At 36.8% G+C, this 23,482-nt stretch overlaps 1 protein-coding gene across 5 annotated transcripts in view; it reads left to right on the top strand.

Annotated features, from left to right (window-relative positions):
* Positions 1 to 21,669, top strand: part of ANXA1 (annexin A1) — a 28,206-nt gene extending 6,537 nt beyond the window's left edge. The window contains exons 2-13 of one of the 5 annotated variants that reach the window (XM_082471082.1): positions 52 to 128; positions 223 to 331; positions 848 to 942; positions 1,788 to 1,901; positions 2,341 to 2,431; positions 4,028 to 4,107; positions 4,300 to 4,356; positions 5,914 to 6,007; positions 6,880 to 6,975; positions 8,107 to 8,165; positions 9,576 to 9,698; positions 14,599 to 21,669. In XM_082471082.1, the coding sequence (XP_082327208.1) occupies positions 63 to 128; positions 223 to 331; positions 848 to 942; positions 1,788 to 1,901; positions 2,341 to 2,431; positions 4,028 to 4,107; positions 4,300 to 4,356; positions 5,914 to 6,007; positions 6,880 to 6,975; positions 8,107 to 8,165; positions 9,576 to 9,698; positions 14,599 to 14,628 (1,014 nt within the window). In that variant the 5' untranslated portion in view covers positions 52 to 62 and the 3' untranslated portion in view covers positions 14,629 to 21,669. Of the gene's footprint in view, positions 1 to 51; positions 129 to 222; positions 332 to 847; positions 943 to 1,787; positions 1,902 to 2,340; positions 2,432 to 4,027; positions 4,108 to 4,299; positions 4,357 to 5,913; positions 6,008 to 6,879; positions 6,976 to 8,106; positions 8,166 to 9,575; positions 9,703 to 10,713; positions 11,063 to 14,598 lie in introns of those variants that run through there. The other 4 variants (XM_082471079.1, XM_082471080.1, XM_082471081.1 and 1 more) reach the window with 4 other exon arrangements.
* The last annotated feature ends 1,813 nt before the right edge of the window (positions 21,670 to 23,482 follow it).

Here is a 23,482-nt window from a genome sequence, read left to right as displayed (position 1 = left end):
ATGTGTGGTGGGTTTGTGGTTTGTAAACGCATCGACCTGTTTTCTTTTCAGATCCTTCAAAAATGTCAATGGTAACTGAATTCCTCAAGCAGGCCTGGTTTATTGACAATGAAGAGCAGGAATACATTGTAAGTCAAGTGACAATAAAATAACTTAGTTAAATATTAAAATAGAAACTAATGTAAGTGAATGGACAGTAATTTATTTCTCTCTCATCCACAGAAAGCTGTGAAAGGATCCAAAGGTGGTCCTGGGTCATCAGTGAGCCCCTGTCCTAGCTTTGATCCATGCTCAGATGTCGAGGCCTTGCATAAAGCAATCACAGCTAAAGGTAATTCTGTCTCCCCAAAACAGTCCCCTCCTAGACATTTCAGAATGGCTACTAAAAAACAGACATGTGCAATTTAAAGAGTCTTTTGTTTTGAAGATAAAAAGATTTCCTTGTCAACGAAGATATATTTCCTTTCTCAGCACTTGGGAAATTTTGGTCCAATCGGTAGAATATCTGCTTCTACAACAGATATGCTCACAAAGCCCATTTCTAACAGGCTCAATGCTGAAGTCAACACCTCTGCTCACACTTAGGGTTTGAACTAGGAAACAAACACTGCACCACTGAGGGCCAGGAACAATTTCTTCCTCCTTTCTCGTTCAAGTGAATGGAATGTCAACCCAAGTGCTTCCATTTGATATGCAGTATCGCATCCATATCCCAGTCTGGTAAAATTTGTACTTCTTAGTTTTGTTAAGAACTTCCTTTGAAGGATTTTGATAATGAACCATTTTATGTCGGTTATTGATGATGAAGAAAACTGATTTTAGAAGTCTAGGGGCCCTTTATTTCCAGGTGTGGATGAAGCAACCATCATTGAAATTCTAACTAAGAGAAACAATGCCCAGCGTCAGCAGATCAAAGCAGCCTATCTCCAGGAAAAAGGAAAGGTAGGTTGGAGTGGTTAATTGAGATAATTAATTTCAGTCATATTTATGTTTAAATATAGATTTTGAAGCACAGTTGCCTAGTTCTGTCAGTCTCTAACCACTGTTCTTCCATTACAACTAAGATTACTGTATTTATCCTCTTGGTTGCAATGTAATCAATTCTAGCAAATTTCCTGGTTTTATATATCGTTTTGTCATCTTGATTCTTTGCACATGTCATGTGGTGTTCCGTACTGGAGACAAGCCTTTAACTTGAACATAACAGACATCAAGATTACTATTGGCAATAAGAAATATGTTCTGATTGAAATGTGTCTTCTGCTAAAACTTAAACTGAACTGTTTAATGTCTGAATGTAAAGTTTATACATATAATTCTATTTTAAAAGTAAGCTTTATATTTTTATACAAAAAAATGGGTAATTTGTTTAAGGAGGTACAGTTAGAAAACTATTTGATGTCTGATTATAGTGCTTATTTGAACAGTGCACATCCCAATGGTTGGAAAAGTTATTAATACATTATTTTTAAAGTATTCTTACTACTGTTTCTGTTAATACACAACCCCTATCTTTTGAGCTTTGTGATTTCTTCCCTGTATAAAGGATTGAGTACCCTGTCCTTTAAGAAATTATCAATGAATTCAGTAAATTTCATTCTAATCACTCTAGATCTAAAAGATTAAGGTATTAAATATCAGGTACCCTTTTCTATGTAAAGGGAAGGAGTTCTAAAAAATGGTTGGGTTTAGGACTCAGTAAGACTATCTAAAGATCAGGTAACACCACATTACTGTATCACCCTGCATGTTATTTACTAGAAGGTTATAACATCTCCTTGTTATAGCCCCTGGAGGAAGCTCTGAAGAAAGCCCTCACAGGTCACCTTGAGGAAGTTGCTTTGGCTCTGTTGAAAACTCCAGCCCGGTTTGATGCTGATGAGCTCCATGCTGCCATGAAGGTAAATCATCTAATTTAAGCAAAACTCCTTTCCTCAAGAGAATGTCTGATCCACTTACGCCTCTTACTGTATTCTCAACAACTAGTACAGGGCCGTCAATCAGTGGTTATAAAATGAATAAGTGAATGAATAAATAAATGAATAACTAAATGTTGGTGTTAACAACTATGTTATTTCCACTATCTTCATGATGTTATTATATATCATAGATCTCTCTTTTTACGTATTTGCCCAAAATATTGGCTTTAAACCCATTTTGTTTTTAGAGCACTATAATAGATAGACCTTATTGTAATTATTAAATATTGTGGATATTTACTAAATACTGTGAGAAATTTACTAAATGTCAGATTCGAACAAATTTTGGGACACAAAAACTAGTTGATATTCTTGAATGAAGATTTTTCTACATTTCTTTTATTCTTCTTTTTCAATTCAGTGCCTTGGAACTGACGAAGACACTCTGAATGAAATTTTGGCATCAAGAACTAACACAGAAATCAGAGAAATTAACAGAGTCTATAGAGAAGGTAAGTTTTAATATCCAACAACCCAAGTGCCTTAGTCGGAAAGGAAATCTGATATACTTCAAAAAAAAATTGAGTGTGGATGTTAATTATGGGGACTTTGGAAACTACATATTAACATATTTCTTCATTGTTTATCACATGTCTACCGCACGCACATACTGTTACCAGACACATTAGAGCTGCTGGGGTGCAGATAAGGGACACAATTGTCTCAGCCCTCATCAAGTTTGCACTTTAATAAAAAGTGTCCCTTTGGGACAAATGGCCACATATTATTGCAGTGGAAAACTCAATTCAAAGCACTGAATTTAAAGAATTTCCTAAAAACATTTCATATCTTTCTGAGGTTTATTTCATAAAAATGTCCCATTGTCTTCCATTTTGAAAAGGTAACAGCAACAACAACAAAACACCCCAAACATTTGTCCTTGAAAAAGTACAGAGCTTGGTGCTTATAATTCTCTGATGGAAACTAACTTTACCATTATGAGCATAAATGATTCACTTACTCTCAACGTCCAGATAGATCCATGGGGATGAAAGACCAGCAGTGGCTCATGTTATCTATTCAGTGAACCATCTCATTTCAGTGGTATGCTCAACACTATAAAGAGTATCTGCAAGTGGGTCCTGGGCAGTGCTGGGTCTGTACTATTTTCCTTTTCTAGTTTCCTAAGCCCCCAGCTTTTTTGTTTTCCCAGCTTAACATGTAGCACCACAGAGGATATTTCTGCTTGATTTTAATACCAAACATAGAGAATACAATAGCCCTTGTGTATTATTTTCACAGCAGTCTAATAAAGGAACCAGAATAAGGAAGCTTTTAACCTCATTTTCTGCAATTCATACCTCATTATCAATATTTATCTTAAATCCATTTATCAGTGATAACCATCAAGAGGGGCACTATTATTAGTTTTTTTCTTTGATAAAACATAGTTTACAAAGGTAAATATCCATAAATTATTCCCAACGTATAGTTCAATGACAGCTTATTAAATTGTTCTGTCTTCTAGTGAATTATAAATTCAGTTAATTTTTTGCTAATACGGCATTATTTTGCAAGTTAAGTATGGGTGTTTAACAAAGAAAAGTTTTACATCTATATCTAAGGTAGACGGGTATACATACACATATACATGCATAACTAAAATATATTACATATAAGATATTTATCATTTTTAAAGTAAATAAATACTCTGTGTTCAAGCAAGTTCCTCTGGTTTATTCTTTTAAATAACTGTTCTATTCATCTCATTGCTTAAATTCTGGTATGTTTTATTTCAGAATTAGTTATTTAATAATGTACACCTATGCAATTTATTCTCATTAGCAAAAGCTTTAGGGCTATAGCTTTTCACAGTATTATCTAAATTGTTTTAATTGCCTTATAGGAAATAAATTTGATGATCAAAAATTCTGCTTGCTCTGATTCCTCTATTTTTATTAAAAAATGATGATATTTGAAATGTGTCCCATAAGTCATTGAACACTTGTCATTGCAAATTGTGAGCCAATATAGAGATGTCAGGTATTATTATTATCACCATTACTTATCACTAGTTTAATACAAAATATACTTTTCTTATTTCTCAGAACTGAAGAGAGATCTGGCTAAAGACATCATCTCAGACACATCTGGAGATTATAAGACGGCTTTGCTTTCTCTTGCTAAGGTATAACTCAAATAGTTCAGGAAATGCCTCTTCTTTTATGAAAAGTAAAATCTTAGATTTCGTCTCTCTAGAAATGAGCAATTCATTCCTTTTCCCTCAAAGAATATTATTCATCTGATTTTAAGGGAATTAAGTTAATCGTGTGATTACATTCTAGAAAACCACTTAACGAAAGAATGGGATATTTTTCAGGGTGACCGATGTGAGGAGCTTGCCGTAAAGGACGACTTGGTTGATACGGATGCCAGGGTAAGCAAGTACTCACAAATACTCCTAGAATCCACTTTCCTACTTCAAATAGGTCCTACCTGAGGTGAGGTACCACTTGAGGGCCTCTACGTGAAAGCAGATCTGAGATCCTCCAAAAGGACAATGGTACCTAATGTCCATTCCCTGAAAGATGCCTACCTTCCTGCATTCAAGCGGTCAAAGAGAGGAAATGTGGTCTTTATGTTTTCAGTAGATTGCACTATTCATGAAGCTGGAGAGGAATGAGAGAGAACAATGAGAATTTGATTTGTTATTCCCAAGAATTGTTTTGTTGAGAAAACAGAATTTTTATTTTACCAGATATAAGAAAGTAAAGTGGAAAGAATAAGCACATCTAATATTCTTTTAACAGTGAACATTTGTTTAGAGGTGTAAGTTTATATTGTAAAAGTATTATTGTAATGACATTAAAATTATAACATTTATATACTTTCAAGCATATTGTTATATATAGTGTCAGCGAGGTTGCTTGTTATTTATACATCAATCCATTGGCAACATTAGAAAAACTGTGTCATTTTAGGGCCTGGAATTTTTGTTAAAAAAAAAAAAGACAGCTATTATTTACATATGCCTTCCTCATGGGATAGTATTCTCTACAAATTCATCACAGTGAGTTAGTAAGAATGGAAACTTATTTGATCACCTCCATTCACTGTACCAGTACATTATCCTGCACATAATAAGCATTTATTAACTTTTGTTGAATGAATGCATATATGTCAGATGTTTGCTTGGAAAGTCCAGAATAACTTCTTACGACCATTGGAAATTTGACCATTTTAATAGAAATTGTGCAATCATACTAAAGAACCAAAGTTAGCATTTGAATAGTTGCCCATAGTAAGAAATTACTCTTATTTGCTTCTGATATTTCTGAATTTGCTTTCCATTTTAAGGCTATCAGGGCTCTTAGATGTATATTTATGGCAGCTACATGGATTAGTGTGACCCAGGAAGAGGATGGTAATTAACATTTCAAAGTTAATAGAGCATGTTTGTGACAATAAGGCAGGGATTATCTTTTTCATTTGCAAAAGAGGAAAATCTGTAGTTTAATAAGGTCAAACTATTTATCTAAGATTACAGAGCTATTAAGTGGCACAGTCAGAATTTGAATCCAGAAATTCTAACATCAAAATTCAAGATCTAGGTAATGGTTGAATTATTGACTTACCAGTACCATTTGCTGAAAACTACTTTGAACAATTAAAAATAAAATTAAAAATTAGACAGTCCCTTGGAGTTGCCTTGATACAGAGTGCAATCTTAAAGCAATTTAATTTAACAAACATTTATTCTGCAAACATATATTCAGTCTCTAGGGTTCGCAAGGTGCCTTGAGAGATACTGTGGAAAATACTTGACAAAATAGGGTTCCCATCTTTAAGGAACTTATAATCTTAGCATTGCCTACTCTGATTGTATTGGACACAAAGCAGCTGCTGCCTCCAAAATCTTTGAAGAGATCTAACATTCTTGTGCAGATAGCAAGTCAGCAGATAGTCAAGTGTTTGTTTTTGTGTTTCTTGACAGGCCTTATATGAAGCAGGAGAAAAAAGAAAAGGGACAGATGTTAATGTGTTCATCACCATTCTTACCACCAGAAGCTATCCCCATCTTTGCAGAGGTAAGAAGAAAACAAATGTTTCCTGGGATTGTTTATAGAAGATGCAGGGGTTTTTTTTTAGGACAAGTAAGAGAAAGGAAAGAGAGAAATCTTAATCATTGTCACTCTGATACCAAATGGATGCAGTGTTCCTGACCCCTTCTTGCTATTTGTGCATTTGTCCAGCTTTGTACCACCACCATTTTATAGTATTTGAAACACATTTTATGACTTTGGCATGTAGAACATTAGTTTGTTATTTTTACTATTTCCTTTCCCTAAAATATTTGGAATAGGTCTGACAACATATACACATACAACAGAACAAATGAAATTGCAATGAAGAAAAACAAAAAAAAAACCTCATGGCTAATTGAAGAAAAGAGTATCTAGATGCAGCAGAAACAAAAACCAAAAAAAGAGTTCTTTCCTTTGATCACAAGATTTAGCTCTTGACTTCTGGAAGTCGAGGCAAAGGGAAGGTCATGATGATTACCTAAAGTTTATTATTTTTATAACAGCACTCCGATTTCTAATGTTAAAATTAAGAGAAATCTACTCCACAGATCTTTATATAAGGAAAGATCCATTTGTTATGACACTTATCTCTGATGTAGTGTTATGGCTGTCAATCACATGCCACTTCTAATAAATGTCAACATTTGCAAAAATTTCCCCAAAATATACAGAAGCACCAAAATAGCCATGTAAGTTACATTCCTCAGAGAAAATGATGTATCCAAAATATGCTCAGTTGAATAATTAGCTTTAAAATGTGTTTTTTGAAGTTCAGTCCTCCTAAGGAATACTTTGACTCAGTTGCCCTGATTTTGCTCAAGTTTGCTAAAGAATAGGATGTTTTGTACATCTCTTAGTTTAAATTTAATATTCAGTGTTTCAGAAGTACTCCAAGTACAGCAAGCATGACATGAACAAAGTTCTGGACCTGGAGTTGAAAGGTGACATCGAGAAATGCCTCACAGTTATTGGTATGTAGTCCTGGAGGGGGAAGAGTTTTCTAACTTGAAATTGCATTGTCAATGCTGTCCCATAATTTACAAAACAAAATATAACAAAACAAAACAAAAACGCAGATGTAATTTATATTTCAAATAGAGGCAACATGTAAGATAACGGCAATAAATATTTAGCTAAAGTTATACCATGGCCTTGTTAGTAATAACAGATATTATTTCCTTTTTTAAAAAGATGGGCAGGTGGACAATACTTACTGAGCACCTACTTATACTACCATGCAATACACCAGGCTGGGCATGGCACAAAGGAAAGTCAAAATGGTCATTAAGAGCATAGGATTTGGAATTAAATAAATGCAGATCCACATTCTGGTCTGTTACTTGCTAATTGAGTAATCTTGGGCAAGTCCAAAGGATTTGATTCAGTAGGTCTCTGGTGGCTTCTGAAAAGGTCTTCAGAAGAAAAGGATTTTAAAGGTTTCCCATTTTATTCAGATGACCAGTTAAGGTTTGGAAACCTGCATTTTAAAGCAGTGCTTCTCAAACATTAATGTGCGCATGAATCCCTTGGGAATCTTGTTAAAATGCAGATTCTAATTCAGTAGGTCTTGGGTGGGGCCTGGATTCTGCATTTCTAACAAGCTCTTAGTTGATGCCAATTCTTTTGGTCCATAGACCACACTTTGAGTATCAAGGTAGAGAATCATACTAATTGACACATCTGTTAGTATTTTATAATATTTGGCAGCTGCCTTATATTTTAAGACTGTCCTGTTCCACTTAAAATTTTTTTCTTATTACAACATGAAAAACTATTTCTTCCATGCCAGCATGACCTTTAACACCTACTAGCTTCCCTGTTTCCATGAAGAGTATACTCAAGATAGCATGAAATACTGAAGTTGCTATTGGGTAGATTTAAGATAATAGGGAAAAAGTGATGCTGTCAGAGGACAGAATATTCAAAGTCACCATCTAGAGAATAGCTTCTTATAAGCCAAATATCCCATATTGGTAGGAGGGGTAAGGAACAGGGATGGAGAATAGAATCTTACTTGCAAAACCCTGTATTCTTGTTTCTGTCACATGCATCTTTCTTTTTTTGGTGGTAAATATGTCAACTAAAATATACCTCTCTTGCAGTGAAGTGTGTCACAAGCAAATCAATTTTCTTTGCTGAGAAGCTTCATCAGGCCATGAAGGTAACTTTCAACATATGTGATTTGCTTAGGGAAAAAAAAATTATGGTGTATGGAAAGAAGAACAGAAAACCTCATATTGTTTGAAAATTACACTTATTTTAATATCTTTCCATTAAAAAGAATTACTTTTCCATCCAATGCAAGAGGTAATATACTTCCTTATTAGAATAAAATTCTCTGTTAGATTTGTTGTGTTCTTTTATAGGTAAGATAGTAAGGTGAGCTTGAATGCAATTTGTAGATTACTCATGATTTAAATAAAACTTCAGTCAGCAGAGGAAGGGTGATATACTTCCTCTTTTAATGTACGATTTTAGTAACCTACTTCTGTTAAAGTTGTAAGTTGCACAATCTCCCCCTTTCTAAGCTTCATTTATCTTTTTTATTATTCTTCCATGCCATTGCTTTATATGTCATTCTAAGGTTTTTAAATTTTGTTCTAAGATCACTGAAGTGGAAGGTGTTATTAAGATGTATTTGAGATACCTTAACCACTTCACTTTAACTTTATCGTTTAGCATGCATCTTATTATATAGATGTCACCTCCATGCTTATATTGTGACAAGTTAGGAAATTGTCTTTTTTTTCCTTTGTCACTCCAAAATAAGGAAGTCTTCAGAGAGCGATTTAACTATTCAATTAATAGGAAAGAGTCCCTATGAAGTGATAGGCATTGTGCTACTAGGTATCAATAGTAGGCAGTACAGTCCCTGACCCCATGCCTGCTGTTATCTAGTGAGGTAATTAGATGGGTAACAATGAATACCTAGTATTGTAAAAGAGCAGAAGAGGGGCCTGTGCCCCAGACTTTGGAAATCAATGCAGCCTTTCTGTCAGCTAAACTAAGACCTGATATTTGAAAAGGAATTAGCCAGAGGAGAGCAGAAGTGGATGAGATGAAGGGATAAAGCAAGACTGGTCCAGGAGGAGGAGATATCATGTCTCTTTCAGGATAGTAAACATAATTAGAGTGATGGTGCATGGTGGAAGAAGTTGTAGAATTAGGCAGGGCGTTGTAAGCCCAGCTAAAATGATTGGTTTTCATCCTAAAAGCAGCAGAAGGCCATTGAAGGGTTTTAAATAGATGAATGGGAAGATCAGATTTATAATTTAGAAAGTTTACTTCATTTGTAATTATTGAATAGTTTAGACAGAGGAAAGACTGGGTGGTAGAAGACCAATTAGGAGGTTATGAAAGCTCTTATATATGCTGCTGATATCACAGTTTGGTTTGTGTCATTTTATTACCACTTGTGTAAAGTGTGTGTGTGTATTTTAATGTGGTGATAGTTTCTCCATAGAAACTATATAGGTGAGCAAAAGAGCTTCCCATTCAAACCCATATCCTGCCTTATTAAGAGTATATGCTCCGAACATGAGGGACACTTAGCATCATTTGTTTTGGACAGGGTATTGGAACTCGTCACAAGACACTGATCAGGATTATGGTTTCCCGTTCTGAAATTGACATGAATGACATCAAAGCATGCTATCAGAAGTTGTATGGCATCTCTCTCTTCCAAGACATCCTGGTATGTTGTGATTTTCATAATGCTAACCCCACAAATGACAATACTTTTGCAACTTCTTCAAAGAAAGGCTGACTTAAATTTCATATGTAAGATTAATTTCTTATATTAAGAAACAGGGACTTCCCTGGCGGTCCAGTGGTTAAGACTCTGCACTTCTACTGCAGGGGGTGTGGGTTCGATCCCTGGTCAGGCAACTAAGATCCTGCATGCCATGTGGTACAGCCAAAATATAAAAATTTTAAAAAAAGATACATAATTTAAAGTAAACTGAACTTTCACTGGTAAAATCTACTAGTGAGTTCTATAATGAAAGACTCTGCAAATTTTTCAGTGGTCATGGAAACAGTTTCCCATACATACATTTAGCAATCAAAATATTTTAGTAGAGAGATAGAATGATTTATATAATGATTTATGATCAATGAATATTGATCAGAGGATTTGAAACTTTTTATTCTAACTTTTTCCTTAATTTTGTCATATGTGAAATATATAAAATACATGCTCAAGTTAAGAAGTAAAAAAAGACAAGTCAAGGGGTTTTGAACTTAATGAAAGATAAGTGACTGTTTAAACTCAATTTGGCATTTATATTGGATAACTAAAATCTACCAAGAAAAAGTGAGAATATCATGGGCTTATAACTTTCCCTCTGGTTGAGCAAGTCAGAGGTGATACGAAATTATATTGTGTTATACTTAATTCTCTGTGGTATTTCATTCTTGGAAAATAATGGCTCTAATATATAACATGATCAATTCAGAGAAGTTTGCAATCTGAATTTTGAAAGCTATTGCTTTTCATATAATAATTAAAATATCAGTTATCTGCTGTATGAATTATATTATTTAATTAAATAAGTGATATTCTTATCCAAGATCCTAGAAAATAGATGTACTGTGATGTATGTTCTACAACTGTTAAGTCTAATACAGTAATTATTCTACAATTTAAAAATACCTCTGTTGATTATGGTTTCAGGTAGCATTAAGTATACTTTATTTTTTATCAACAGAAAGAAACCAAGGGAGATTATGAAAAAATCCTGGTGTCTCTCTGTGGAGGAGACTAAACATTCCTATGATGGTCTCAAGCTTTTTGATCAGAAGACTTATTAACCATATCTTTCCATTCCATATCATAGATTTAAATAGGAAAGTTTCTTCAACAGGAATATAGTCTAGTAACTCCTTCCTGAAAAGTATAGCCTATAAATCATTTTTTATTCAACTCTATATAATAGAGATAAGTTTTTTAAAAATATATTTACTCCAACTTATAAAACCCCATAAAGAGGTTGTTCTAGTAACATTGCTTGAGAAAGATGTTTATGTCTCAGAAAATAAAATGATTTTACAGGACAATTGGTGTGTCATTGGTTCTTCTATTCTGATTTTCTTTTGTGTGTAATGCAGTTGTTTAATTTGATATCAGGGGACAGGAGCCTGAATTCTAAATTATAATCCTCTCATGAAATAGATTTTACATATTAAACAAAATAAAATATTCACAGAGTTAGAAAATGAACTTCATACATTTTACCATCTGGGTACAGATTATTGAGAGAGTATCTTTGTATAATAATGGATTTATTGCATCAGCATTGTAACAATTGGATATTCTGCTATATTTCATGAACCAGTATAAAGATGAAATAGCAACAGCAATAAAAATTCCTCACTTTATAAAAAATGGTAGTTGCATATTTTCTAAGAGACTATCAAACTGCTTTCCAGAGTGGCTGTACCATTTTACTTTCCCATCATAAATGTATGAGTAATCTAGTTTCTCTACAACCTCACTAGCATTTGATATTGTCACTATTTTGTATTTTGGCATTGTTTTTTTTTATTGTTGACTTTTGAGAATTCCTTATATATTCTACATATTAGTCCTTTGTCAAATATGTGGTTTGCAAATACTTTCTCAGTCTATAGCTTGTATTGTTATCTTCTTAATAGAGAAAGACTTTCTCAGAGGAAACATTTCAAGTTTTAATGAGATTCAATTTTTCAATTTTCCTTTCATTGATTTTGCTTTTGGTGTCTCGTCTACAGACTCTTTATCTAACCTTTGGTCCTGAAGATTTTCTCCTGTTTTTCCTAAAAGTTTTATAGTTTTCCGTTTTACATTTCAGTTTGTGATCCATTTTGAATTAATTTTTGTGTAAAGTGTGAGATCATACCTTGGTCAAAATTCTTTTTTTTTTTTTTTGCTCATGACTGTTCAGTTGCTCTCATACCATTTACTGAAAAGGTAGTTTTTCTTCCATTGAATTGCTTTTGCACGTTCGTAAAAAAAAAAAAAAAAAATCAGTTATTTTCCTCTGAGAGTATTCTTACCACATAGGTGGTAATTTAATTTATCCATTCCCAAAAGAATTGAGTTGGGTATTTGAATTTCTGACTATTCTCACCTTCATTCACCTGACTGTAGCTTTATTTTCCTTAATTACTGTCCTTCACTTTCCTCCATGGACACCTGTCCCTTGCATCTTACGGAACAACCATGATGACTTGGCCCATAACGTATTAGCCAAACTGAGGCTGGCAGATATGCTGCTTATTACAGCACTGATTTTTTTAGTTCTTTTGTTATTATACATGACACCTTCCTTGTGTGCTGGATTGAGAAGGAGAAGTACCTGAGTGGGAAATCAGAGGGAACCTGGGGCTGGTTCATTGAGACAGGATGGATTTATCCAGATATGTTTGTTATCACTGTTCTAAACAAGGTCAAGGTGGTACAAATATTTCTGCCAGTTAAGATTGCATCCACACTCTTCCTCTTCCAAATTAATTTGAAAGAAACTGCCTAACCTAGTTATTCTTCTTTGCCTGTCTTAACCATCCCGGTCCATTATCTGCTCTTTTCTGCTCTCCTCTGGAAGATGACTTCTGAACACTTTACCCTGCAGGCTCTCTTACCTTCTGACTTCGGGCTGAATTCAGCCCTTTGGGGGAGCTGGTAGAAGATGGGAGATCAGGAGGAGATATCCTTCCGCCCTCCTCCCTGATTCTACACAGATTTGTTAACGCGTGTTCTTCTACAATTATACATGTTATGGTTGGCCAAGCTCTCAACACTTTGCTTTCTTGTCACTTGGATCCTGGAATTCCTGCTGGTGCTGGCCCTTGGGTGCTGCAACATTCCATGCTGGTTCCTTTAACCTGCTCCCACCTCTGTAAATAGTCTCTTATTTAAAACTATCACAAAACTCTCAGCTTGGTGTGCCAGCCATTTCCAGCTAGGACTCTGTATGATGATACTTTCCAAAGGTGCTAGCCTAATTATTTTATCAAAAACTACTTGAGAGGCTCCTGACTAAATTCTAGACTCTAGAATAGGTAAGTGGATACACACTTGAATAGGAGAGTATGTAGTAAGTAGAGATATAAAAAAATTTTTAGAAGAAAAAAATATATAGCTCTTTATGATCCATTAAAGAAAAAATTGATTAGACTTCATTAAAATTTAAAACTTCTGCTCTGTAAAAGATACTGTTAAAATGAGAAAACAAGCCACAGACTGGGAGAAAATCTTTGAAAAACAATATCTGATAAAAGACTGGTATCCAAAACACACAAAAGAACTCTTAAAACTCAACATAAGAAAACAGCCTAATTTAAAAATGAGCAAAAGATCTCAACAGGCACTTCACCAGAGAAGATACACAGATGGTAAATAAGCATATGAAAAGACACTCAACATCATATGTCATTAGTGAATGGAAAATTAAAATAATGAAATACCACTACACATTTATTTGAATGGCCAAAATCCATTCCAAGTGGAGTAACAGAAAAATCTCATTCATTGCTCATAAGAATGCAAAATAGTACAGCCATTTTGGAAGACAGTTTGGCAGTTTCTTACAGGTTAGACATAGTCTTATACAATTTAGCAGTCACACTGCTAGGTATTTACCCAAATGAGTTGAAAAGTTATGTCTGCACAAAAACTTGCACACAAATGCTTATAGCAGCTTTATTCATACTTTCCAAAATTTGGATGCAACTAAGATGTCTTTCAAAAGATTAATGGATAACTAGCATATACACAGTGGAATATTATTCAGCCATAAAAAGAAATGAGCTATCAAGACATGGAGGAAAAGGCATGTATTAATCTTAAGCACATATTGCTGAATGAAAGAAGACAATCTGAAAATTGGCTGTATGATTCCAACTATATGATGTTCTGGAAAAGGCAAAACTATGAAGATAGTAAAAAGATGAGTGGTTGTTAAAGGTTAGGGAGAAGGAGAGAGAGATGAATAGGTGAAGCACAGGATGTTTTCAGGTTAATTAAAGTATTGAGTATAGTACTGTAATGGTGGACACACGCATTATGCATTTGTCAGACCTATAGAGCTCTATCATACAAAGAGTGAACCCTAAGTATAGATTTTAGATAATAATAAGGTGTCAATATTGGTTCATCAATTTTAACAAACGTACCCGCTAATCTGTTAACAACAGGGAAAACTGTGAGATATAGGGAGAGAAATGGTATACGGGAACTCAGCAAAATTTTGCTGTAAACCTAAAGCTCTCCTAAAAAATAAAGTCTATTAAAAAAACAGTTCTCAACTTTTGAAGCTTATAATATATCCAGAAAGAAAGAATCATGCAAAAGATGATAGTATAAAGTAATAATGGTTACATACAGACATATATGAAATACTTTAGTAAAATAAGAGAGTAACAAAATTGGGAAGAGCTACAAAATGGAAAATACTTGAAGGATTAGTGGTACTTCACCCAGTTGAATTATTGAATGAATAAATTTATTGAGAATTTCTCATTCTTACGAACTATTCTTAGATGTTTAAGAATTTTTTAAAAAATTTAGTCTTCAAAAAAGCCTGTGAGGAAAGTGTCATGTGCTTTTTACGTAGGAGGAATCTGAAGTTCCCAAGGTCACATGACTTGCCCAAGGTGAATGAATGAACATAAATTTGAACACAGGTCTGCTGACCCCCAAAGCTACCTATAGGAAGAAAGACCAAGAAAGAAATGAGACTGAATGAGAACCTGCTTCAGACACCAGGTCTTTTGACAAAGATGTTATTTTAATTAATGAGTAAAAATCAAAATGTCCTCTGTTGCGTATAAATAAGTACAGTGATTTTTTTTGTGTGTGATTCTAATAACGCCATGAAAGGTAATTTTATTTTCTTTTTTGATGGCATATTTCCCTTTAATGGCCAGGTTTAAAGGAAAAAATAAGAGATGTAAATATCATATATTAAAGGTAAATGTGTTCATTGTCCAAATCCAGGAGAAAAAGAAGAAGGAAAAAAACTATCATCTCAGGTTCTATGACAAGGTATTGAAATTAAGCATAATGCTAATAAGAAAGTTCTTCCCTGTAGATAAACAGATAAACTGTGGTGTAAGTTAAACCTCTGACAATATTGTGCTTAAAAGGGTTAAACTCTAGGAAAACTCCCCATTCCCTATATTTACCTTTCTAACATAGTTTCAGCTACGTGATAAGACATTAGTTCTGAAAAGTCTTCTTTTGACACCTAAAATCTCCCCTGTACTCCCATAATACTGCATTATAATTGCCTGTTCATTTGCCCTTAGTCTTCCCTAGGTTTCAGAAGGGTAGAGACAGTTTTATTCACTTCTGTTTCTCTAATGCCTAACCCAGACCCTATTAGATAATACATACTTAAATTTGTAAATACAAATAAATGAACAAACACACAAAGAAGGTAGCTAGTATTTTGCATTTGCAGAAAAAACTTTTCAGTCACCCTTCCTTGCTTGGTACATGAGTTTTTGTAAACTTACAGTGATTTTGTTAAAACACACACACACGCAGAATACTTGTAAATTCTGTGTGGAGGAGTAGAAACTACATACTGTCAATGAAAATTTTCTCAAACAAAATAGTAGTAATATTTTCAACAATCTGTATAAATCTAGGAACAGTACAAAAGAGAAAATATTTAACACTGCAAAATTATCTATCTCCCATGTATTAATAATTGGTCTTTCATCCCTTTCTATCTAAGCTCAGCACACATATGCTCTACATACTTCATCTATGGCTAAAATGTCTCATAAGCTTCTTGAGTCTTGCTTCTCTATTAGTTTTATCTATCCTCATTTGTTTGTTTTTCTTCTTATCATTAAATAATAAAGAAAATACTCATCGCAGTGACCCACCTCTGCTCTTTATTTCCTGTATCACACCTCAGTAACACCTGTCACCAGAGTGTCTAGGTTAAGTCCTTGAACTCTTTTTGAGTTTTTTCTTTCTCTCTTCTTTTTGTTCCTATATGCCTCATATGGAATGTACAGGGATAGTTTCTATGTATGTATCAATTAATTTTGTGGTCCTCTGTAATTAACAAAGAAGATGACTAATAATGGCTAAATAAATAGAAATTTTTTTTCACAAGAAATCCAGGAGATAACTGCTGCTGGCATTGGGTCAAGACTGAATGATACCAGGAAATCCTGTGATCATTTGGCATGTTCCTTATGTTGGTTATCTCATGGTCTCAAAATGGCTGCTAGAGATCCAGACATCATGTCTAGGCTCATCATGTTTGGGAACCACATAGGTTCCCTAAACTAATTCTTTTGCTTAGAAACAAAACTGGATGATTATGTGTATATGTGATAATATAAAGCAATAGGCCTCCAATGAGCTTGAATGATAGGTATCAGTTAGGTCTTTGGCTGAAAGCAAGATAAACTAATTGGCTAACCTATGAAAGAGGAATTTATAAAAGGATGAGTGTGTTGGAGTAAGGGACTGAGAATGGGTAGCAGGCTGGGAGTCCGGGTTTAGAAATAGGCAAGAAAATTGGGAGCCACGATGGGATGAAAAGCAGGAGGGAAAATGTACAGCAACCTTCTTAATATTCCCACACCCTAATCAGGAGACCACCACTCTGCTCTCAACAAGACCTCTGCAGGGAATTACCTTCAAACCTCTCTCTTCCTAGCTAGGCAGTTCTGGCTAGAGGAAACTCTTGCAGTTGTAGTCAGCTGGAACTGGAAAACTGAGGGCTAGCCAGGCATCTCTCTCTTTATCTCAGGGCTTCTCCAAGTAGACTAGATTGAGTTTCCTTACAGCATGGTATCCTTAGAAAAGTAAGCCGACTGACACGGCAGCTCAGGGCTCCAACAAAAGTGTTCCAGCTACCAAGGCATAAGCTACAACATCTTCTACAACCTAGCCTCAGAAGTCACACATCACTCCTGCCACATTATTTTGGTTACAAGCCGTCACAAGCCTGCTCAGATTCAAGTGAAGAGTAATTACACTTCACCTCTTAAAAGGGGAAGTGGCAAGGTCCCAGATGATTTGGGGGAAGAATAGAGATATTGTGACAGCCATTTTGGGGAAAGAAAATAGGCCACATGTAGGACGATAGCATGTCATTGCATTCCATGTAACATCATTTGCAATATCCTCCACGGATTGGCTATGCAGATTCACAAGTTGTCATTGCTTTAAAAAAGAAAGTCATGATTCTCCTGTTCTGATTATTTTAATACAAGAAATAGATAACCACTTTGGGAAACATTTTTGTGGGGTGCTTACAAGGCATGTTCAATTTATTGGCATACTACCTCAGAGTTCAAAAGATCATAGTAAATGAGGGTTGAGATTAATAATGATTTTTTTTTTCTTTGTGCAAGTCATGGAATAGTACTAGCAAAGAAGAGAGACAAGAAAAGATATTTGTGGGTATTTGCTAAGGGTTTATTATAATATGACAGCAGAGTGGTACAGAGGGTAATGACTTTGGAGCCAGAGGGATCCGAATTCTAATCAAATCTCTACCACTTATTAAGTGACCCTGAGGATAGTAATTACTTTTTCTAAGCTATAGTTTTTCATCGGTAAAAAAAAAAGTACTGCTACTACTAATACTTCTGCTGCTACTACCTGCCTCACAGAATTGCTATATGGATTAGACGTAATGGAGTTAAAGGGACTGACACTTAATAGGTACATAAGAAATTGGAGGGACAGCTACCATTAAACCACCTAAGAGAAAGTGAAAAAAAAGTCAATGCTTTCAAATACTAAGGTAATTGGTAATGATAGGCCAAACAGTCAGTATGATTAGTGTTTATTTCTCATCCATTTCTTTTGCTATGGATGATACAGATCTTGTTGTGATTAAAGTAGGATTAAGCTAATTCTTAGCTCCAAACTGAAATGACTTTTAAAAATTGAATGGCCTGAAAAGATACCCTTGTACTGAGGTTTGTGTTCCTGCTTCAGGCTGAGCCAGAAATACACGAAAAGAAACGTCTTTTCAGTGTCTGGAAAACTAAAATGCAGTCATGTGGAAATGACCCGTTCTTTAGTTTCAGTGGTAGAAACTTGGGATATTGACTCAATCGCCAAAGTGACCCACCTTCCAAATCCTTTCTTTAGCTTTGATGTATAAACAATGCATCCTCTTGCAATTATAATCACTGTTTGCTTTTTTGGCTCTGAAGACTGATTCACAGGAGGTCAGTGTCTTCACAATCATAATTCAGAATTAATCAGGCTGCTTGATTCAAATCTAGCCCTACCACTCGCTGACTGTGAGGCCTGGCTAAGTTTCCTACCTTCCCTGTGTCTCAGTTTGCTCATCTGTAAAATGAGAATATTGATGGTTGTGATAAAAACTAAATGAGATAATCAGCATCGCGCCCACATAAAGAACCCAATAAATATTAATACACAGTAGCTGCTGCTACTATGAGGAGCTTACCATGCATTTCTGCCAAAGAAAGCTTCCTTTAATATGAGAATGCATTATAAAATGCTCTATCATATCAGAAATATCAGATCATTTCTAGCTAGCTATTGCAAAGAGAAATGAAATGAGATTTCTTGCATGTAGTAAACTAAGTTATGGATTATATTCTTTATATGCTTGCCTCACTGTAGATTATTAAGTTCAATAGTGTCAGCCTTTCAAGCAATGGAAAGCTTATTTATTGCCTCTCTTTTTCTGTGAATATGGAACTACAAATGGGTCCAAGGTAAAAGTAGGAAAAATACCTGTGAAAAAGGAGCAGGAGTAGAAGGTAAAGACTTAGTATGAGAGAAAGGAAAGGAAAAGAAAGGAAAACGGCTTGAACATATCTGTACATCAAGAATTTCACTGTGTGGGTGGAGTTTTTCTTTTCTTCTTTTTTTTGGGCCCACCACAGGAGTCCGTAGAAATTCAGGCTTAGTCCCAAGCTGAGTCATCTACCAAACAACCCATCTGGAAAGAAGTCTGTTTCATTTTGGCTAGTCTAATGGAAATAAACTTCAAGTCTCTTGCTTCTGACTGGAAGCAATTATTGCTGTTCCATTTTCATGAAGATAGTGACCACTGGAAATTTTGTGTTGTCAACATGCAAGCCAACTATTAATTTCAAATGTCTCAACTTTTACATTTTAAATATGTTTATCCTGGTTTATCTAGCATGTATACCTTTTCTTTTAAATTCTCCATATTCAGATCTCTACTTTAGTCTTTCTAAATGTATTACCATAGAAGAAAAACATCAGAAAAGCACACGTAAGACTTCTCTATATAGTCCTAGAAAAACCAAGTTTTCTATTAATTTTCAAAACGAAAAGAAAGAAAAAATCCTTATTGGTTTGTCTCTAGTGGGATAAAAAAAATTAAAGTTGCATCATAATATGAAGGGGCAGAGAAAATATAACTAAGCATGGCTACATGGCAAAATGAAAATGTAAGAGTCCTTGTCAAAAATTATTAAGAATTTCAAGACAGTGAGGGCAGACCATTGAACCAAATGTAGGGTCTTCTGAGCAGGGCCCTATGTGACTGCACAGGTTGTGTATCCGTGAAGCCAACCCTGAATGTAACTCCTTTATGTTGTCTAAAAATAATCTCTTCTTCTTCAAAAACCTTCATACTCAGTTTAAGGAAGAAAAAAAATGAACTTTTAGTGCCATCTGGTGTGAATTTTGTTCTGATTTAATAATCTATTTTTAGATCTTCCTCTGTCTAGAAAAAAGAGCATAGTTTCTTAGTTCCTCCTCCACTTCTTCTTCCCTTGGCTACTCTCTAAGAATTTTTGGAGTGTACCATGGGGAAGGGTGTCATTGTCGAGGGAAGGATTGAGGTCTCTGGCTCAGTGTCTCCTGGCCCTTCTGTTTGCTGGTTCATATCTCTTGCCTACCTGGGGGGAACATGACATTGGAGGTTAACTTAGGATGTGAGATACTAGCCATATGTTCCTAGAAGCACTGTCATTATTGGATTTTAAACACGATAGGGCTCAAAATTAATTTTTTCTTCCACTGTTTGGGAGCATGGGAGAAAGACCGGATTAACCAAAGACAAAATAAGAGGTTTGTACATTTGCTCTACATGTAAGCTAGGACACATGAAATTTATGACCTAGTCATGTATGATAGTTTTTCTAAGATTTTCTTTTAAAATGTACACGTAAATATTAATTTATGTTTGGAGTGAGTTTTGTATCTTTTTCTAAAAAAATAAAAAAATCAAACCAAAAAACCCCCACTTTTATATAAAATCACAAATTCGGCTTCCTATTTAAAAGAACCCTGCAGTAAAATCATTTGTTAAAGTTTTTTTTTTTTTTTTTAAATGGATACAGTTAACCCATTGTTTCCTCTTGCTTCTCTGTGTTTGGATGGATTGCATAGAAAACATATAAATGTATCCAGTGGGTAAGCATTTATACTTCATGAGGCTGATTTTTGTTTATTTGTATTTTAAGTCTTTCCCTTTATTGATTCTTTCCTATCTTCACTTAAAAGAGTCAAGACTCTTTTATCTTAAAACAAAATAAAAACAAAAATAGTGTCTGGTCCAGTATATGTCCCTGGCACCTGGTGCCACCATAAGCATAAGCTACCCACTCTAATTAAGTCATAAGTGACTCATTGCAGGGACTGTTTAGTGAAAAATGACATCAAAACAGAGCTGAGAGGAGACCTTTTGATCCACTGGGCAATTCACTAAACCATCCTACTTGTGTGATCTTTCTTGGAGGTGAATCAGTCCATGTAGTTGTCAAGGCTCCCTTGATCTCTGATCAAAGGACAAAAATGGTGCTGTTTCGAGTGCAAAGGCTATATAACTAAAATGTTTTTATCATAACTCTTCACATTAAGCAAAGAATCAAAATGATAATTATGCTTAAAGATAGCAACAAATACTATACCTTTCTTATTTATTTTTTTTTGTGGCCACGCCACGCGACATGCAGGATCTTGTTTCCCCAACCAGGAATTGAACCCGTGCTCCCTGCAGTGGAAGCGAGGAGTCTTAAGCACTGGACCACCAGGGAAGTCCCTATACCTTTTCTAAAATAAAACGCTGGCACAAAAGTTAGGAACTGTGAAATTATTTTAAATTTTTTTCAAAAGTTCCATTAAATATAGTGAGAATTATTATGCTTCCTCCTAATATTATTTTATATTTTTTGTATTTTCCAATTTTTCCTGAAAAATGAAGAAAATACTGGAATGAAGAATGCTAAAATACTAAATGAAGAAATTTCTTTACTTGTTGGGGAATGCATGTTTTCTGACAGAGGGCACAGAATTGTGCTTTAATATTTTAGACATGATTCTCATACAATGTAAAAAGCTTGTAAGTTTGTCTCTGGGGAGTTGTAGAAGGCATAGTTGTCATACAAACAGGCATGTCATTACTAGGTTCTGTTTTTTAATCATTTGGCTTCAATATTTCTATGGTTTTCCCCAAGATAACCCTCTTTTTAAGCACAGAGAGCATGTCAGCATACTTTTTCAGATATGTATTAGCTATTGTATTTGGCAATATGGCTTTTAAATTGATTTCAAATGTGCAAATTCATAATTTATTTCAAAATTATTACTCTTGGAAGTTTTCTGCCCCGGTTTCATTCAACTTTTGATCTTTACCGCCATCTAGTGATCAACTTTATAAACTTCCTTCCGATTGTATATACAAAGAGCTGTTGGAGACTTCGGGGAAGATGGCGGAAGAGTAAGACGCGGAGATCACCTTCCTTCCCACAGATACAGTAGAAATACATCTACACGTGGAACTGCTCCTACAGAACACCCACTGAACGCTGGCAGAAAACGTCCGACCTCCAAAAAGGCAAGAAACTCCCCCCGTACTTGGGTAGGGCAAAAGAAAAAAGAAATAACAGAGACAAAAGAATAGGGACGGCACCTGCACTAGTGGGAGGGAGCCGTGAAGGAGGAAAGATTTCCACGCACTAGGAAGCCCCTTCGCGGGCAGAGACTGCGGGTGGCAGAGGGGGGAAGCTTCGGAGCCACGGAGGAGAGCGCAGCCACAGGGGTGCGGAGGGCAAAGCGGAGAGGTTCCCGCACGGAGGCTCGGCGCCGAGCAGCACTCTCCAGCCCGAGAGGCTTGTCTGCTCACCCGCCGGGGCGGGCGGGGCTGGGAGCTGAGGCTCGGGCTTCGGTCGGATCGCAGGGAGAGGACTGGGGTTGGCGGCGTGAACACAGCCTGAAGGGGTTAGTGCACCACAGCTAGCCGAGAGGGAGTCCGGGAAAAAGTCTGCAGCTGCCGAAGAGGCAAGAGACTTTTTCTTCCCTCTTTGTTTCCTGGTGCGCGAGGAGAGGGGATTCAGAGCGCCGCCTAAACAAACTCCAGAGACGGGCGCGAGCCGCGGCGAACAGCGCGGACCCCACAGCAACAGGGGCGCAGAGGGAAAAACGGAGAGATTCCCGCACAGAGGATCGGCGCCCGCCGAGCAGCACTCTCCAGCCCGAGAGGCTTGTCTGCTCCCCCGCCGGGGCGGGCGGGGCTGGGAGCTGAGGCTCGGCTTCGGTCGGATCGCAGGGAGAGGACTGAGGCTGGCAGCGTGAACACAGCCTGAAGGGATTAGCGCACAACAGCTGGCTGGGAGGGAGACCAGGAAAAAGTCTGCAGCTGCCGAAGAGGCAAGAGACTTTTTCTTGCCTCTTTGTTTCGCGGCGCGCAAGGAGAGGGGATTCAGAGCGCCGCCTAAACGAACTCCAGAGAAGGGCGCGAGCCGCGGCGATCACCGCAGACCCCACAGCAACAGGGGCGCAGAGGAAAAAAACGGAGAGACTCCCGCACAGAGGCTCGGCGCCGAGCAGCACTCACCAGCCCGAGAGGCTTGTCTGCTCGGCGGGCGGGGCTGGGAGCTGAGGTTCGGGCTTCGGTTGGATCGCAGGGAGAGGACTGGGGCTGGCGGCGTGAACACAGCCTGAAGGGGTTAGCGCACCACAGCTGGCTGGGAGGGAGACCAGGAAAAGGTCTGCAGCTGCCGAAGAGGCAAGAGACTTTTTCTTGCCTCTTTGTTTCGCTGAACGCAAGGAGAGGGGATTCAGAGTGCCGCCTAAACGAACTCCAGAGAAAGGCGCGAGCCGCGGCGATCAGCACGGACCCCAGAGACGGGCGTGAGACGCTGGGGCTGCTGCTGCCGCCTCCAAAAAGCCTGTGTGTGAGCACAGGTCACTCTCCACATCGCCCCTCCCGGGAGCCTGTGCAGCCCGCCACTGCCAGGGTCCCGTGATCCGGGGACAAATTCCCCGGGAGAACGCACTGCCCGCCTCAGGCTGGTGCAACGTCACGCCGGCCTCGGCCGCCGCAGGCTCACCCCACCTCCTCTGTACACCTCCCTCCCCGCCGCCTGAGTGAGCCAGAGCCCCCGAAGCAGCTGCTCCTTTAACCCCGTCCTGTCTGTGCGGGGAATAGACGCCCTCAGGCGACCTACACGCAGAGGCGGGTCCAAATCCAAAGCTGAACCCCAGGAGCTGTGCGAACAGAGAAA

The sequence above is a fragment of the Balaenoptera physalus genome (assembly GCF_965194825.1).
Source record: "Balaenoptera physalus genome assembly, chromosome: 7".
NCBI lineage: Eukaryota > Metazoa > Chordata > Mammalia > Artiodactyla > Balaenopteridae > Balaenoptera > Balaenoptera physalus.
Note: the sequence above shows the minus strand (reverse complement) of the source record. Positions and strands in the feature narration are given on the sequence as shown.